Source organism: Colobus angolensis, unplaced genomic scaffold (assembly GCF_000951035.1).
Source record: "Colobus angolensis palliatus isolate OR3802 unplaced genomic scaffold, Cang.pa_1.0 Scaffold374, whole genome shotgun sequence".
Taxonomy (NCBI): Eukaryota; Metazoa; Chordata; class Mammalia; order Primates; family Cercopithecidae; genus Colobus; species Colobus angolensis.
The window spans coordinates 4,017,823-4,034,969 of record NW_012117088.1 but is presented as its reverse complement, the minus strand read 5'-3'; the positions used below and the strand labels follow the sequence as shown (position 1 = coordinate 4,034,969).

General features: G+C 38.7%; 1 protein-coding gene and 1 long non-coding RNA gene across 2 annotated transcripts; both read left to right on the top strand.

The window, feature by feature from the left end:
• Positions 1 to 5,041: 5,041 nt before the first annotated feature.
• Positions 5,042 to 7,975, top strand: LMO7DN (LMO7 downstream neighbor; the record flags this gene model as incomplete). Its single annotated transcript, XM_011953856.1, has 2 exons — positions 5,042 to 5,241; positions 7,880 to 7,975. Coding segments are annotated over exons 1-2 (288 nt in total), but the record flags the coding sequence as incomplete, so codon positions are not given.
• A 2,921-nt stretch (positions 7,976 to 10,896) lies between these two features.
• On the top strand, positions 10,897 to 15,169 carry LOC105520247. Its single transcript, XR_001003096.1, has 4 exons — positions 10,897 to 10,976; positions 12,776 to 12,855; positions 13,746 to 13,824; positions 15,088 to 15,169. It is a non-coding gene; the product is annotated as an uncharacterized LOC105520247 (long non-coding RNA).
• The last annotated feature ends 1,978 nt before the right edge of the window (positions 15,170 to 17,147 follow it).

Sequence of the window (17,147 nt, the reverse complement as noted above, 5' to 3'; positions counted from 1 at the left end):
ATCTGATCAGGTTTAGAATGTTCACAATGCCTTTATTCTGCATACGTGAAAGTCTTTCCTCAGGCGGGAAAGACCCTCTAGCCCTCCTGGGTTCTCCTCAGTAGTGTTTATTGAGCGCCTTCTGTGTACCAGGGTCCTTAGGGATACAATATTTTCATACTACCTTGCCAAAATTATGAAAATCAGCATTAACAAAGTTATAAAATTAGCATTAATTTTTCTATACTTGGACTTACTATCTGTTTGACATTCCATTCCATCTGAAGGCAGGACACACAAATCTAGTTTTATCTATTTCTTTTCTACAGATGCTTCTGATTTAAATCCAGTCAAATCAGAATTTTTCCTCCCTCTATCCTTCCCCCAGCGGTGGCATCTAAGCACTGCTATGTTTGCATGGTGACAGTGTCATGGGCCTGTGGAAGCCCTTTGCTCTCCCCGTTTTTTTGTTTTGTTTTTTTTCTTTTTTAGTCTTTTGAGACGGAGTCTCCCTCTGTCGCCCAGGCTGGAGTGCAGTGGCGCAATCTCGGCTCACTGCAAGCTCTGCCTCCCAGGGTCATGCCATTCTCCTGCCTCAGCCTCCTGAGCAGCTGGGACTACAGGCACCTGCCACCACGCCCGGCTAAGTTTTTGTATTTTTAGTAGAGACAGGGTTTTACTGTGGCCAGGATGGTCTCTATCTCCTGACCTCATGATCTACCCAGCTCATCCTCCCAAAGTGCAGGGATTACAGGCATGAGCCACCACGCTCAGCCTCTCCCTGTTTTTTATAGTGATGTTCACTGCAGTGCCTATTGATCTGTGTGGTCTTTCTAATAAGTTAGCCTTTCATGACACTCTCCTCTGGGGTGTCCACTTTCCTGTCTGGTCCAAGGTGTCTGCAGCACAGCCTACCCAGTATGCAGTGTCAACACCCATCCCTTCACCCCCAGTGTGTGACTTCTTCGGGTCAACAAGCCTGCTCTGTCAGCAAAACGTCATCTCTACCCTTAGATCCTTTACCACACCTACAAAGTCCCTTTGCCAGGTGAGGTAACATAGTCGTAGGTACCACAGATTAGGAGGAGAACATCTTTGGAGAGACATGATTCAGCATACCACAGTCACTTTGATATTTACCAACTAAAAACATGAGTATCTTCCCCTCGCTGCTCTGCTTCTTTAAGGGGAGTACATTAATATGATTTTGACTACAAATATTAATGTTTTTCTTAAATTGTCTTTATTATAAATGTGTGCTCATCACAAAGAGATATGATGAAATGGCACTTGTAATCTCTGTAAGACCTAATTTTCAGTGGGATAGTGATTACTTCAATGACCTCTACAATACTTGTTTGGTCAGAACATAACTCATTTCTTATTGTTAGTGCTGTCCAAAATGAAGTGCAAGATGATTTATTTGTAGGAAGAAAGTGTTAGAACACTTATGTGTATTTATATGTTTGAAAGTAAAAATTTTAAGTTTTTCTAATCACTTGTGGAAGGATTAACACACATATGCCTTTTTGGCTGGGTTTGTCACACTTGGTATAGAGAACATGACATATTCTGAAGGCAAATGGGAGTTCCACACTGTGTAGAGGTTAATACAGGTGCCCTCTCTTGATCATTTGCTTTCAATGTGTTGTGATGTATTGTGGCATCACCTTGCAAGCAAGATTTTTAAAAACTAAGCAGGAAAAACATGAAGAAAAACTCCTACAGCTTTTTTCAATGATGTTTAAAGTCAAGAAAGATTTCAACCTATCCTGATAGGACATAATATACTATCTGTAATGATAGATGTTTAGAAGCTTCTGACATTTTATTACGTAGTAGCAGATGACAGAGGTGAATACCTTTGCTCTTCCTTCCTTTAAACTTCCTGAGGTTAAAATGACTGAAATAACATATTGAAAATAACATGGAGATGCCTTTGTCAGCACATTTTGCTGGAAGAGGCACAGAAAACATTGAAGTTCAGAAGAAATGAGTATGAGAACAAATAATTCAGTGTGGGAGGTTTGCTACATAGTGTGTTTGTCCCTATCATAGCTTATGGTATTTGCAAAATTCTGTTGACAAAATACAAGAACTGCTACTATTAATGAGCCATCCAAAGAAAAACATTCCAGAAGACAAATACTAAACAATAAGTTACTTCTTTATTAAAAACAATGTATGATAAAATTGTAAGCTTACTTGACATTGATGGAATAACTATTTTGGAATACAAGGATTCCAGAACCAAGTTTTCGACAGCCTCAGATTTTATCATTACTAACATACTATTTTTACTGCATAATTTGTTGCAAGTTTTAGCCTTAAAGAAATGGAAGCCAGAACTTTATAAATGTGGTTAATTTTATAAAAACAAGGTCTTTACTAGAGTAGAATAACACTTTGTAATGAGATGAAGAATGACCTTGAACATTTTGTTTTGTTACAAAATTGTTGGGTGGCTTTGTTTTCATTACTTTGGCCATAGTTGAAAATGTTCTGCATTTTTTATTTTTCAAAAAAAGCGCTTTCCAAATGTGTTGAACTTTTCCTTGATAAATGGTTGTCATAGTTTCCCTGACAGATATTTAAAATACAAATACAAACTGAATTATATTTTCTTGTCAGATAAATGTCACCATTTAAAAATAAATAGGAAAACATTTTGAAAGAAATGTGATAGACTGTTTTCAAAATTAGTATTTTAAAAGTTCCCATTGTGGCCGGGCACGGTGGCTCACGCCTGTAATCCCAGCACTGTGGGAGGTGGAGGCGGGCAGATCACGAGGCCAGGAGAGCAAGACCATCCTGGCCAACATGGTGAAATCTCGTCTCTACTAAAAATACAAAAATTAGCTGGGCATGGTGGTGTGCACCTGCAGTCCCAGCTACTCAAGAGGTTGAGGCAGGAGAATTGTTTGAACCTGGGAGGCAGAGGTTGCAGTGAGCCGAGATCGCGCCACTGCACTCCAGCCTAGTGACAGAGCCAGATTCCATCTCAAAAAAAAAAAAAAAGTTCCCGTTGTTATACATTATTGCAAAGGAACTATTTCATGCATAAAAATTCTCATCAGAAATTAATATGTTTAAAACTATTTTCAAATGATATATTTTATCAGGGTTTGAACACATTTATGAGAACATACACAAAAGGAAGAGTCAGTGACTATAGTGGAATGGAAATTTACTAGCTCATTTTTAACAAAGCCTCTGCTTAACTGGTAGACACCATTGAGTAATGAGCGCCAGGATTTAGTAAACCAGCCACAGACCAACTCTTTTCACCTAATTTTTGTATCTACATCCATTTGTGATAGCCATGCAGACCAAGGATGCACACACACTAGCTCACAACCAAGTCTCCATTCTTGATCAACTAAGATATTTTGTAAAAATAGAGACTATTTAATCATACTATGCAAAAAAAAAAAAAAATCAATTTTGAAGGAGGCATGCTTGTTTTTTTAATAAAGCTTATAAATAGTGAAAATACTGCTTTTATCTTTATCTCTTTTTTACCTTTTTAGCATAGTTTAATGATATACACAAAATGTAGTGCTTGTATAAGATTTATACATAAATATGCATATTGGGGGCCTATATGCATCTGTATTTGTTTTAAACCGAAATGTCTTACTTAAAAAGATGAGATGAAAAGGTTTAAAGTCCTGGCAATGGAAAGCCAAAAGAGTGAAGTAAACTGATGAAGGTGCCTTTTAATTCTCTGTCGGGTCTTCCCATCTTACATCCTTGTAATGTATCTTTATGACTCCATGTGAAGGGGATTGCATTAAAACACATGTACATCTTTGGAGAACTGGAGTGTTAGCCGTAGGATGCACTCTTTTGCTTGTTTCATTATACCTGTAGTAGAATCTTAAACCCTTACAGATGAATCTCCATCTGAAAAGCTGTTGGTGATCAGATAAAACACTGTCTCCCCTTAATTTTGTTTTTATTTATTTATTTTTCCACAAAAAGCTGTTTGTCTTCCAACTCCTTGAGGGTTCAATTCAAGTTTTCTAATTATTTTGCATTGTCTTTCTGACAATTAGCACTTAGAACGAGGGACAGGATGGTATAAAAGGTGAAGACAGCAGTTAAAGGGTGACACTATCTGAGGCTTAGTGGCTTCCTGCACATGCAACCTTGATGGCCTTACTTTTCCTCCCTGTGCCTCAATTTTTTCACGTGTGAAACAAAAGTGAAACAGGAATCACTAGTAGCACCTCTCATGAGCTTCTTGTGACCAGGAACTGAGTAAATTCACTTGAAGCTCTTGGAAAGGTGGTTGGCGAATAGAAACAATAGATGTTAACTCTTAGCTTTTGGCAAGAAGTAATTCCTATGCTGTTTTCTACAAAATTTTATTTCTGCTTTCCAGATGAAACAGGATTGACACCATTTTAGAAAAATCAACAATAAATGGCGCTTAATTAGACTATGTTCCTAAATCTGCATTTCTTTGTGAGAATTTTGATTTTGCAGGTTCTTCGTATTCATAACACTAGGTGGCAGTGTTAGCACAGACGGGGGGGAAAAATACTGCAGGTTTCCCCATTCCCCCATTTCCCTTTCCAGTTTTATAACTTTTTAGTCAGCTTTTGAACCACTGATCAGACCATATTAGTAGTCTGGGGACACCCCAGTGCCGAGTCCTACAGGACACTGGCTGGGGGATTAATAGGACATTTCAATGATCATTGCCTCGTAGGAGCAAATGTGGTCCGTTGCGATGCGAATAAATTATATCCTAATTTCTCTATCAGGGGCTTGCACAAGGCTGTTTTTCTGCACAAAAGCTGACTTAGGAACGCTTTAGCTCACCATGCAGAGGCCTGGAGAGTCCTTGATTTTCCCGGAGCGAGCTGGCAGCTTTGACAGAGGCTGTCACGTTTTAGGAATCTCAATGGTCCCCCAGACAATAAGCCAACGGCCTTTGGCGGGTGGGATTTTGCTGAAGTCATTTCTTTGTGACACTGTGGGAGAGGAAAGTATTTACCAGATCACTGGGGTCCTGACTTTAAAATCTGCCAGTTTTTAAACTAAAATGTTTATTCTTTTTAGATGATTACCCGGAGCTCCTCTGAGAAAAATAGGAGTAGATTGCTGCAATTACCATGGGTTAAAATGAAAGATGGGATGACCTGGCTGTACAAAGGCATAGGGACTCAGGAAGACAAGAACTCCTGCTCCTTTTCTGAATCGGATTTTCCTGACTGTAGAGCCCAGATCAACCCTTCCATTCCATCGATTTGGGTCTCTCTCTCTCTCTCTCTCTCTATATATATATATATCGATCTATCAATTTATCACGCCTCCATAAATCTGCATGGCACACATGTACATATATACACACACACATATATTTTTGTTTATTCATTCAACCCGTAAATATTTGAGTGCCCACTGTGTGCCAGTTACTGATCTCAACAACACAGATGAAGCAGTGAACAAAACAGATAACGTCGCCCCTCTTATGGAGCTTATATTATATTGTAGTGGGGGGACATATCAGGTGTTCAACACTGTGAAGTAAAGTGATATAAAAGGATAGAGAGTGGTGAGGAATACAGGGGATTCTATTTACTTTGTTTTGTTTTTAATTAGTATGGATACATAATAGTTGTATATATTTATAGTACATGGGATGTTTTGATACGAGCATACAATGTGTAACGTCAAATCAGGGCAATTGGGGTATCACCTCAAGCATTTATTATTTCTTTGTGTTGGGAAAATTCCAATTCCACTCTCTTAGGTATTTTTAAATGGGCAACAAGCTATTGTTAACTATAGCCACCCTATTGTGTATTTCTATCTAACTGTATTTTGTACCCATTAACCATCCCCATTTTATCCTCCCCACAGCCCTTCCCAGTCTCTGGTAACCATTATTCTCCTCTCTATCTCCATGAGTTCAATTGTTTGAATTTTTAGCTCCTACATATGAGTGAGAATATGCAAAATTTGTCTTTCTGTGTCTGGCTTATTTCACTTAACATATTGTCATCTAGTTCCATCCAAATTGTTGCAAATGACAATATTTCATTCTCTTGTGTGGGTGAAAAATATTCCACTGTGTATATGTGCCACATTGTCTTTATCCATTCATCCATTAATAAACAGGCTGATTCCCTGTCTTGGCTATTGCGAATAGTGCTGCAATAAGCATGGGAGTGCATCTGTCTCTTTGATACACTGATTTCCTTTCTTTTGGATATATACAGTGATATATATATTCTTTTGGATATATATATTCTTTTGGACATATATATTCTTTTATATCCAGCAGTGAGATTGCTGGATCATATGGTAGTTCTATTTTTTAGTGTTTTAAAGTGACCTGCCTACTGTTCTCTGCAGTGGCTGTGCTAATTTACATTCCCTCCAACAGTATACCAGGGTCCTAGGGGATTCTATTTTAGATAGGAATTTGCTTGGGAAATTGAGTATGCTGATGTCTTAGCAGAAACCTGAATGAAGTGAAGGAGTGAGATGTGCACCTTTCTAGGGGAATAATATTCCAGCCAGAAGGAAGAGCGCACAGGTGCTCTGAGGACGTTGGTGGGTAAGACTTCGGGACAGGCAGGGGCAGATACAGATCGATGGAATCTGAAACTTAATTAAAGTCTGTCACCCTCTTTAAGAGAGAATACAAACTTAGGTGCAAATGCGAATATTTAGAATAAGAAAATCCCATGAAATCACAAAATTTAAAAAGCTGATGAACTGTGTATGCATAGTCCAGTAAGGCATTTTTATTCATTAACTGCGTGACACATCTGTGTCACTTTTCCTACAGTTTTGGCTACACACTCTGCTTCTTCACAGGTTTCTGACAGATAATAGATAATTTAGTCTTTCTCTTAGCATAGTTGAGCCAAATATTGACAGTTTACACATTTGTTTCAGCTTTATGCTTTTTTTTGGTTATGCCATGTAAATTTCTAAGATTCTCAAAATTGGGAAAACCATCTTAGAAATTTTCTTTGCACATGAGCTGTAATATTTGGAAGAATTTTCATGGATTAGCTTCTGATTTTGTTCATTTCAAATATTGTTTATTTCTACTGCTGAACACTCCTAAAGCTGGCTGCCATAAGTCATAACTCATTTGACTTATGCCTTACATCTTCATATCACAGTATTGCGGGTAGGATCAGCACAGAGGAGGACAAACATTTCCTTGAAACCATTTCCTTTCCTATGTAAACCAATACATAGAAGCGACTGCAAGCCACATGACTATATCTCACTCACACAAATGACACATCTTTAAATCAACTTCCCTTCTCCAGGTCCTACAAACGCCCATGGCCACCCCACTGAAGGAAGGCCACCCTGACAAGAAGGAAGATCTAATAGAGGCAAAGTAGAAATGAAAAGAGACAGGGATGTCAACTGATTGTGGTTAAGATATTTTTCTTTTGCAAACTTTACAAACTCTTATGACTTTGTGAATGCATTACTGTCCAAGTAAGGGGCCTACACCTTAAGCTTCATGAGCTCCATGGCAATCCACCTCTGGGGGAACAGGAAGATACTCCTGCCCTACTGTTAAGTCACTGGGGGAAAGGAGGTCTGGAGCAGAGGATTTGTTTGGGAGATTAACAATATAACTCAGTGTTCAAAACATACTGAACAGGCCATAGCTAACAGATTTCCCGTCTTTTACATTTGTGCCTCACCAACATGTATATCGTGAAACCATGGGATAAAAAGACCACAGCTTTGGGAGTGATGATTTCACTGAAAGTGCAGGGGTTAGGCAATTTCAGTGGTAAGTTACTAGTCATTTTAATATTGAAATATTTTTAAAAATATAATTCTCATTTGTAAAGTATGCAGATTGCATGTGACTTTTTTTCTTTTTTTTTTTTTGAGATAGGGTCATGCTCTGTCACCTAGGCTGGAGTGCAGTGGAACATTCTCAGCTCACTGCATCCTCAGCCTCCCAGAGGGTTCAAGCCATCCTCCCGCCTCAGTCTCCCAAGTAGCTGAGACCACAGGTATGCATAACCAAACTTGGCAATTGATTTTTCTTGTAGTATAGCTGAGGCTCTTACTATATTTCTCAGGCTGTTCTTGAACTACGGGCTCAAGCAATCCTCCCACCTTGGCCTCCCAAAGTGCTGGGATTACAGGTGTGAGCCACTGTGCGCGGCAGCATATGATTTTTTTTTTAAGCTAAAACAAACTTCCAGGAGAATTTGTCCCTTGCAAAGGCCTGGTTTAGGGACATCGCCTCTTCTTCAGTTAGGGTTTCTTCAGTAGAAAACATAGAGAAGTTGCATCCTATATAGACTATGCCCCCTTGTCTAGAAAGGTGACACTTCTGACAACACTGGAGCTGACAAGTTTTCTTCCTAGTTATGGTTATTCGCATGATTTATTTGTGGGATGAGAAACAATCTAGGAGAGAGGCTAAGAGTGCAGGTTCTGGCACCGAATTTCCTGTACCGGACTCCACTGCTCACTCTCTGGGTGAGGAATCGCTCTGTGTCTGTTTTATCTGTAAAATGGGGATCATAATAGTACTACACAGATCATGCAGTTGTTATGAGCATTCCCTAAATTAATGTTGGATGTAGGACAGTGACTTGGCACAAAGTCAGTATTCGGTCCTCGCCAGCTACCTTATTTTTTTTTAATTGACAAGTAGTAATTACAGGTATTTATGGGATACCATGTGATGTTTTGATGTATGTTTACCTTGTAGAATGATGAGATCAAGCTAATTAAAAATCCATGGCCTCACATATTTATTTTTTTGTGTGTGCAGGGAAAACATTTAAAATCTAGTCTTTTAGCAATTTTGAAATACACAGTGCATTATTATTTACTATAGTCACCATGCTGTGCAATAGATCACTGAAGCTTATCCCTCCTGTCCAACTGAAACTTTGTACTCTTTGAGCAACATTATCTCCTTTCCCCATTATCCCTCCCCCAGGCTCCCATACCCCCCAGCCAGCTCCTTTAATGATCTCTCCGTGTTTCTTCTCAGGCTTTCCCTTCTTTCTGTGATCCTCAGTCTGTGCTGGTAAGAGAATTAGCTGGAATTCATGGTGCCACTTATGGAACATGTAAAAAGGCCCAACTAGTCAAGATGGGATGTGTCACCAGGCCTCATAAGGGCCATGGTCATATTTTTAAAAAGTGTCTTAGAGCAGAAATTTTTTCCCCAAATAAAATCATAAAAAGTGTGGATGCTTAGGTTGAACCAGAGAATCAGGGGGCCCGCAGAAGCCCAGTCTAGTATCACCAACCCTCTCTTACAGGGTCCTGAGAATCCTCCAACACCTTATTGTTTCACAGAACACAGTTTGAAAAGCCCTAAAACTTGGCAAATTCTCTTTCCTAAATTTCAAAAGAAAAGGCAGGTACTCGTCTAAATACAACCAGGACATCCTGTCATGTTAATGAGGCTGGATTTACTAAGGGCAATTTACTCACCGATAAATCTGCAGAGCTGTATTTGAGGTTGGCTTTAATCTTGTCTACCAACCAAACCTCTGACCAAAATTTCAAATTGTCTGACTTGAGTTTCATCTCTAGTTTCTACCTTGCTTATTTGTATGGTTTTAGGGAAGACAATAAAAGAAGGAAATTGAGGGTTGGTTGCTTTCATTTTAGATTCCACTAACATTTATTGAACATCTAGACCCTGTGACATGAACTCTCATTATTAACCTGTAAAGTGAGTATTTATATTTTAAGATGACTAAAGTGAGGCTCACAGAGGTTAAAAGCTTTGTTCATAACAGAACTGAAATGAGTTACAGACTTTTTTTAACCCAAAGTTGTGGATTTTTATACCCACTGTATATTGCAATGTGAAAATGGTAACATCTTGCATTTATATAAAGCTCTGTTATGTATAAAACAACCTTTCCTTTTGAAAATCTTGCCATTTGGAACTCAGATATAGTTCTTTTTTTCCTTTTTTTTAAAAAACTAATTATTGGTTCTCAAACTAAAGATGACAAAATCTAGTCTGTGAAAATCAGTCAAAACCCAAAGACCACTTAAGAGATGTACCTGGGATTCAAACCAGTTCATCTGGCAGCAAACCATTCCCAGCCCACTACACCCCAGAGTGAGAGCCTTTACCTCTTGTATCCAACCTCAGCCACTTTCCTGGTAAAGTGTGTGCTTGGTGACCCCTAAATCAGGATTTTAAAAAGATGCATCAACTTGGCTTCTTTTGCTCCATGGGAGCCCAGCCCTCTCTGATCATAAGCACCGCAAGCTTCCCTTTATTTTTCAACAATCATTTCATTTATGCCTGGCTCCAGGTGGCAGGAGGGCTGGCTGTTTAAACTCTTTCATTACAAAGGAAAAAGAGCCTTATTGCATAAGAGAGGTGATCGGAGGGAGATAGTACCTTGTATCCATTAAACGTCTAGCCTAAACTAACCTCGGATCTCTGAAGCCTTGCTGTGGTTAGAAAATAACATGAAGAGGAGTGCCAAGACCTGGATTCCAGTACCGCCTTTTAAAACACTGTCATCTTGGGGAAGTCACTTTACCTCTTCAGCCCTTGGGTTTCTGGTCAATAAAATGAGATGTTCGGACGCATGCCTGAAGTGGGCTTTTCTCACCACGAGGGGGCAGGCAAATACAACTCCTGAGTGCTTCTGTAGCTCACACAAGGGTAAATAACGAAAAGTTTTAATACAAACTTAAAAATTAAAAAAAAAAAAAGTAAAACAAAACCCAGGGTTTCTGATAGGGCCTTTGAGTACTCTCAACTCTAGCCCTTCATGTTATTTGGGTTCAATTACATGCATTGCATGCCACTATAATGTCTAGCATTTGTTGAGAGCTTACTGTGTGGAAGCTTACTCCACGGAACATGTTACCTTTGATCCCCAGGACAACTGTGCAAGGCGGGCATGATCCACGTTTTACCCGGAAGGATCCTGAGGCTCACGGAGGTTATGTAGCCTGCCGAAGGCTACCCAGCTAGCAACTGGCAAAGCTGGGAGGTAGTGCAGATCTGATCACTTCTAAGCCAGACTCTGCTTTTATTTTTTTCTGGTTCCCATAGTTCCTCTCTCTCACAGCCCCCTGGGTGTGTGCATATGGTCCACTCCATCACTACAGTCATGAAGGATAATGCCATGGAAACATTTTTCTCTGTGTTTGAGTGATTCTGATTTCATGAAATGATAGAAGTAATAATTATGTTAAATATTGTCAGAACATTATTTCTGGAATAGTATTTGATTAACTTGTATTGTCTCCATTCATCCCACAGAGCTCTGGGGCCCACATTCCACACTCCTTTGTTTTTCCTGGAGGCTGTTCTCCACCAGCGCCTCTCCTGTTCTCTCTCCCTGAAGCTTACAGCTACAAATGTCCATAGGAATCAACACAAACTCTCCCATCCAGCCTCTATTGTTTGCCATTTGCCCCTCCCCATCTCACCTTGGCTAAGGTTTTGCTTTGGCCTGCTATTTCCAGTCATGTCAATCAATGTATGTTTCTTAACAGTAGCCACCATTTGAACTATTCTCTCATACTTGCCACATTCAGTTACTTAGTATTTTTAACATCAAATTGAAAATGTATCCTTCAAAATACTTTCATTGAATATCATTACCAAACTCTGAACATGACTTTGCTTAACTTTTATTTTCTATTTTGTTAATTTAATCACCTTGTATTTTGCCTCTCAGATCTCTTGTTTCATGTGCTTACAGTGTATTCCTAACCAGATGCAAATTTCTTGAAATCACTGGTATTTGATTTCTCCAAGTATTTAGTTGAGTATTAATAATAAAATACTGAGCTGGATTCCATTTCTAATCCTAATTAATGAGGCAGGAAGCCGATCAGGTACATCATTTCATAGCTCAGTCAGTCATCAAATATTAAGTGCCCCCTGGGGAATATTATGGGAACCTATAATGTTCCAAATTCTATACTTTGTGCTTTAATACATGGTCTCATATTATTCTCCCAAAAACCCAGTGGAGAAAACACCATTATTATCATTCACAATTAGCAAGTGAGATAGCCAATAAAGGAAGGAAATTAACAAGTGAGATGGCCAACAAGTGAGATGGACAAGTGAGATAGCCAAGAGTCTTATTCAAAGTCACAGTGCTGACCAGGGTGGGATTTAAATACAGGGAGTCTGACCCCAGCTAAAGCTCATGACTTTAATCACTCCTGTATCCCACCTTATATCCAGACTTTGGCACTGTTTTGCCTTGAGGTTGCAGAACTGGGGATTAGGAGAAGGTACAGGAGTAATAATGGGGAAAGTCATGAGAGTGGAACTGGGTGGCTGGGTGGAAGTCTTCTTATTCCACCGTTTGTGACTCTCCCTTAACCACAAACATCTTGAAGCAGTAAAATCTAAATTTCATGAAATGCTTCAGAGTCAAGTCCTTACAGAAACTCTGGGAAAAATTCAAAGTAGCTCGAGAAGGTGCAAAGTCTTAGTGAAAATTCTGATTATATCTAGATTTATTAAATAACTGGGTGCCTCAGCTGTGAGCAAAAGTTACTAGTTTGGTCACCAGTCTTTAAAACTAAACCAAACCAAAGCAAACAACAAACAACAGAAAACATGTATCACTTTGAATTAAAATGACTCAATGACAGAACATGTTGATGTCAAACAAAGGTAAGTTCCCAGCTGAGGATCACTAGGGTTCTGTGGTCTTCCCAGATCCACTGCCACATGGTCACTGTGAGAACTGCTTGTGGCCTTGGGAGTGCACCAAGGCTGGTACTCTTCTTTATCCTGTCCCTTGTTTCTTTGCATCTGTCATAGTTGCTGCAGAATAGCAAGTCTGTCACTCACAATGGCCACAAATCAGAACAAATGATCATTACAAACAATCCATGTAGACAGCAAGTGCCAATTAATTATTAGATCTGGCTAGTCCAAACATGTGCTGTGCTGTTTCTCTGATTGCTAGCAAAGAAAGAAGAGGTGGGCTGTGGTCTAGACTTTAGGTTGCATGGAAGACTAGGGTTGGCCGCTGACATTGGCAAATCTGGTAGGTTTTCAGAAAAATACCAGAGGGTGATTAGAGCATATGGGACATTCCAAAAACAGAAGGTCAAGTAAGTGGTACCCAAACCTCTCTAATTATTGGAATTACCTCATGGGTTAAATAAAAACAGATGCTAGGCTCTATCTATGACCTATTGAAACTTTAGTCATGGGAGATGAGAAGATGCATTAAAAAGCAAAAATTCCCCATGTGATTTTGATAATCATTTTGAGGAACAATGTATTTGAGGACACATTTCACAATTGGTCTTTACTTGTTGTTTTTAAAACTTTTGCTGTTCATTTCTTGGTGGAGATCCAGGACTGTTTTCTTGGTTACAGAGGTCAATTAGTTAAGCAAACGAAATAGTGGACCAAGCATTCAGGATTTATACTGTATGTGTGTGTGTGTGTGTGTGTAATGTATTTAAAATACGACTTAAGGTCTATAATTAAGCCCAGTGAAAATGTAGTATTTTAGTGTTTGGTTTTATGCTACATTTCATGTGTGAAATGATAATGATTATAATATAATAAAAATGATCATACTCAGAACCCATCTCAACAGTGTCAATTACACATCATTGCCAAGTGCATGGCTGTGGTAGGTTGCTTCAGCTTCTTTCTTTCCTTCTAGGTTAAGATAATTGCAATTTATTGTTTTCTAAACATAGTATCTTGTAGACTTTTCAAATACCGAAAAAGACCAGTACAATTCGCATAATGACAATTGCCCTTTCCCCAGGTTTTCTCTCGTAGGGCAGAAATTTTTGAGTCCATAGATGGGCTAGTAGGAAGTCTGTACTGAAATCAGCATTGTGCCTGTAAGTTTGCTTGGGGATCACCTCAATAAACTCTGGGACATACACTTCTTCCTTCAGAAAAATCGGTCATATTTTTCTGGCGTGGAGCCAGTTGTAAGACAAAGAACTATGTCACTGGTTATAGCGCTATTTCTGAACTAAGTAATACAGAATGTTCTTAATTGACAGAAAGTGATAAAAAAATAAATATAATGACTAGATATCCATGTGTGCATCAGAGGCTCTGATGCAGAGGAACCAGTGTTGGAGATTCTGTGATTGCTTTAAAAATACACTCAAAATAAATTGGAAAAAACATAAAAGCTGCAATTCCCAATTAGGTGTCTTTAAAGTAAGTATTGGAATGGAAAGGAAATTTTAATTAAAAAAATAAAAATTCCTAATAAAAAGTATATGTTTACTATGAAACACCTATGTAAGAAATTATTTAATAAGCATTTCTTGGGAAACAAAACTTTAGAAAAAATAGACACAAAAAGGTATAAATGGAATAATAAAATTTTGGAAGAATAAAAGTGTTGAAAAGTGTGCTTCAAATATTCGTTACCCAAAAAGAAACTGGATTCCTTGTATCCAATTTTATTTTGTAACATAAACTTGATCATATCATTTAGAATAGTGGGTCTCAACTTTCTGAAGGCACAAAACTTCATTTATTTTCTAGTAACCTCTACATAATCGTATCTGTACTTTTATCATGTAATGATTGTGGCAATGCATAATTAGAAAATCATAATGAATTTAATAGCACTTCAAATAATTGCTATTTCATAAATCAGAGCAGTGCATATGAATCATATAAATTTTAAAACAGTAGCAGCTATATGTGCAAGACATTTATGCAATCTATAGACATTGTTTGAGTATATATGCTCTGAAAATATGGATTCTTCTATCCCTTCTTGTGCTAATTCTCCAAATCTCCAGGGGACTCATGGCTCAGGTATTTGGGATCATTATAGAGTAAAAACAAGAATAATGAATGATTTGTTAACCTCTCCCAGAGATGTGTCATCAAAGGCTTCTAGGCTGAAATGTATTCTCTCCTACTGAGGTCTACACTGAGCACCACTTACACCCGATGGAGCCCATCTTGCTGACCTGGATCCCTGGCCACATGTGTCTGAACAGTATGATGTGGAAGAGAGCCAGAGAAGGGGAGCCAGTTGCTAGTGCTGAATGAGAATTTGGGGCTAATCATTTTGCCTCCCTTTTTATTTGCTAAATTAAGACTCCAATGCTCTTGTTATTATCCTATTATAGGACACTGAGAGGAATAAAGTTAATAGGAAGGAGCAATCAGAAAGCTTTGACTGAAAAGAATTATTTAAACCACTGGAGAAAACTTGTCCAATTATGAAGAAAGAAGTGAAACCAATGTAAACTTTTGGGTTTTTCTGTTTGTATAAATCAATGACAAGGGGTCTGGAGCATGCAATTTTCTTCCACGTATGTTATTCTTTCACAAGCAGATAGAAATAAAGGTGTCCAGCCTGCAGGAGAAAGTTTGGAATAGCAGGTCTGAAATAACTCTGCTTGTTGTTTACCCTCTCCTGTGGCTAGCCTGACCTATAAATCATGCTTTAGATTCCGGCTGAACCTCCCCTAGTGCCATGCAATACCCGGTACTCAGTGGTGTGTAAAAATTCTTTGGAAGTTGCTTAGATGAATATATAATAACTTTTCATACATTCAAAATACCATTTATTTAACTCACAAGAGAGGAACTCTAATCATGGCAATATTAAGCACTATAATGAACCACAGGGTAGCAGATGGGCCCTGGGGTAAACAGTTTCTGTGCTATTGATTTACTTATTTGATTTCCTTGTGAAACGTTCACGACCTGAACCATTGCTGTAGAATACAAATGCAGGTTTTCTATCCAAGTCAGGCATTAAGATTATTTCTTTAAAAGAATCTGAGTGTTTTCTGGCAAGCCAAAGGAAGACTAGTTAGTGTCTTGGGCCCTGGAAGTCAGTGTTTTGCAGTTTGATCAGGTTTGTGAGAATGATTTCTCTATAGAGAGTGCCACAACTTCTATCAAGACACCATCCATATTATTTCATTTCTAGAAACTTCCATTTAGAGCTCACTATCTGCATGACATTCTGTTGCATATATGTTTGTGATCTGAAGATATTAAGATATGATTCTTATCCTCAAAGAAATACACAATATTTACAATAGACATATGGCTACAGAAGACAATCAAACATATAAGATGCAAGCTTAGATGCCTCGGGGCCCAGGCAGAGAGTGTCAATGTGTGGAGCTGCCTGCTATACGACAATAGGGAGTGATGGGGACTGTGCCCGACTGGGACATTCATTACCCTCTTAAGTTCAAATTCATATTTAAAAACACTGCTCTGCTGGTCAAGGAAAAACATACATGGGGGTACACTAACTCTTGAACTCTTTTTGGGTGCACATACTCTTGTTCCAGTGTCTAGCAGCTATGTGAAGTTGACTTAATTGACACAATTTTGCAAATAATGTAGAAGCTCTACAAGGTCAAGGTCTTGGCCAAGGTGACTCAGTTAAGTAGGAGGGCAAAGATAAGAAGTTGAAATTCTATGGACCCAAGCCTGGTTATTTTTTTTAAAAAACTAGCAGGTGCAGGAAGAAGCCAGAAATGGTAACTAATTATTTTGCATGTACTCACTTTTCTGATATCTGACTCATTATTCAAGGGCTCCTCCAGTGAATTTGTCTTGCCAGTTTCCCCATATTTTCATACAGCATTAAAGAACACAATAAATGTGAGTGATCCTTCATAATCAACATGCTTCTGATATGTCAGGGGTCTCTAGGTTACATTCAATATATTCATGGATGTGCTTTCCAAAGACAGGATGATGTTGCTGAGTAAAACAGATTCATGAACAAAAGGGAGCGGCTACCCTCTGAGCAGGCTGGTCTATCCTGAGTGGACTCAACACAGAGCTACAGATTTCTAGGGATTTCTGAGCAGGCTGCCCAAAATGAGTATAGGACTTGAGGTCTTATCTTCAGGCCAAACAAAAATATGGACCTTGGAATTAAGAAAAGCTAGATACAAAACCTCTGGTCCTGGGTGACTTCGAGGAATCTGATTAAACCTTTGATATCAACTTCGTTGTTTGAAAATGGAGAAAAATATATCATGGTGGTTAAATGAGTGAATATAGTTAAGCCAGGTGTTGAGGGCAGTTATTAATATTAGTGAATCAAAGGTATTCAATAATGCTGGTTCTCATCTCTCCATCTTTCTTTCCCCCAGCTTTGTATCCAGTGGAGGAGGCTGGGGCCCATGCTGGTAAAATGAGAAGTTAGGGGAGG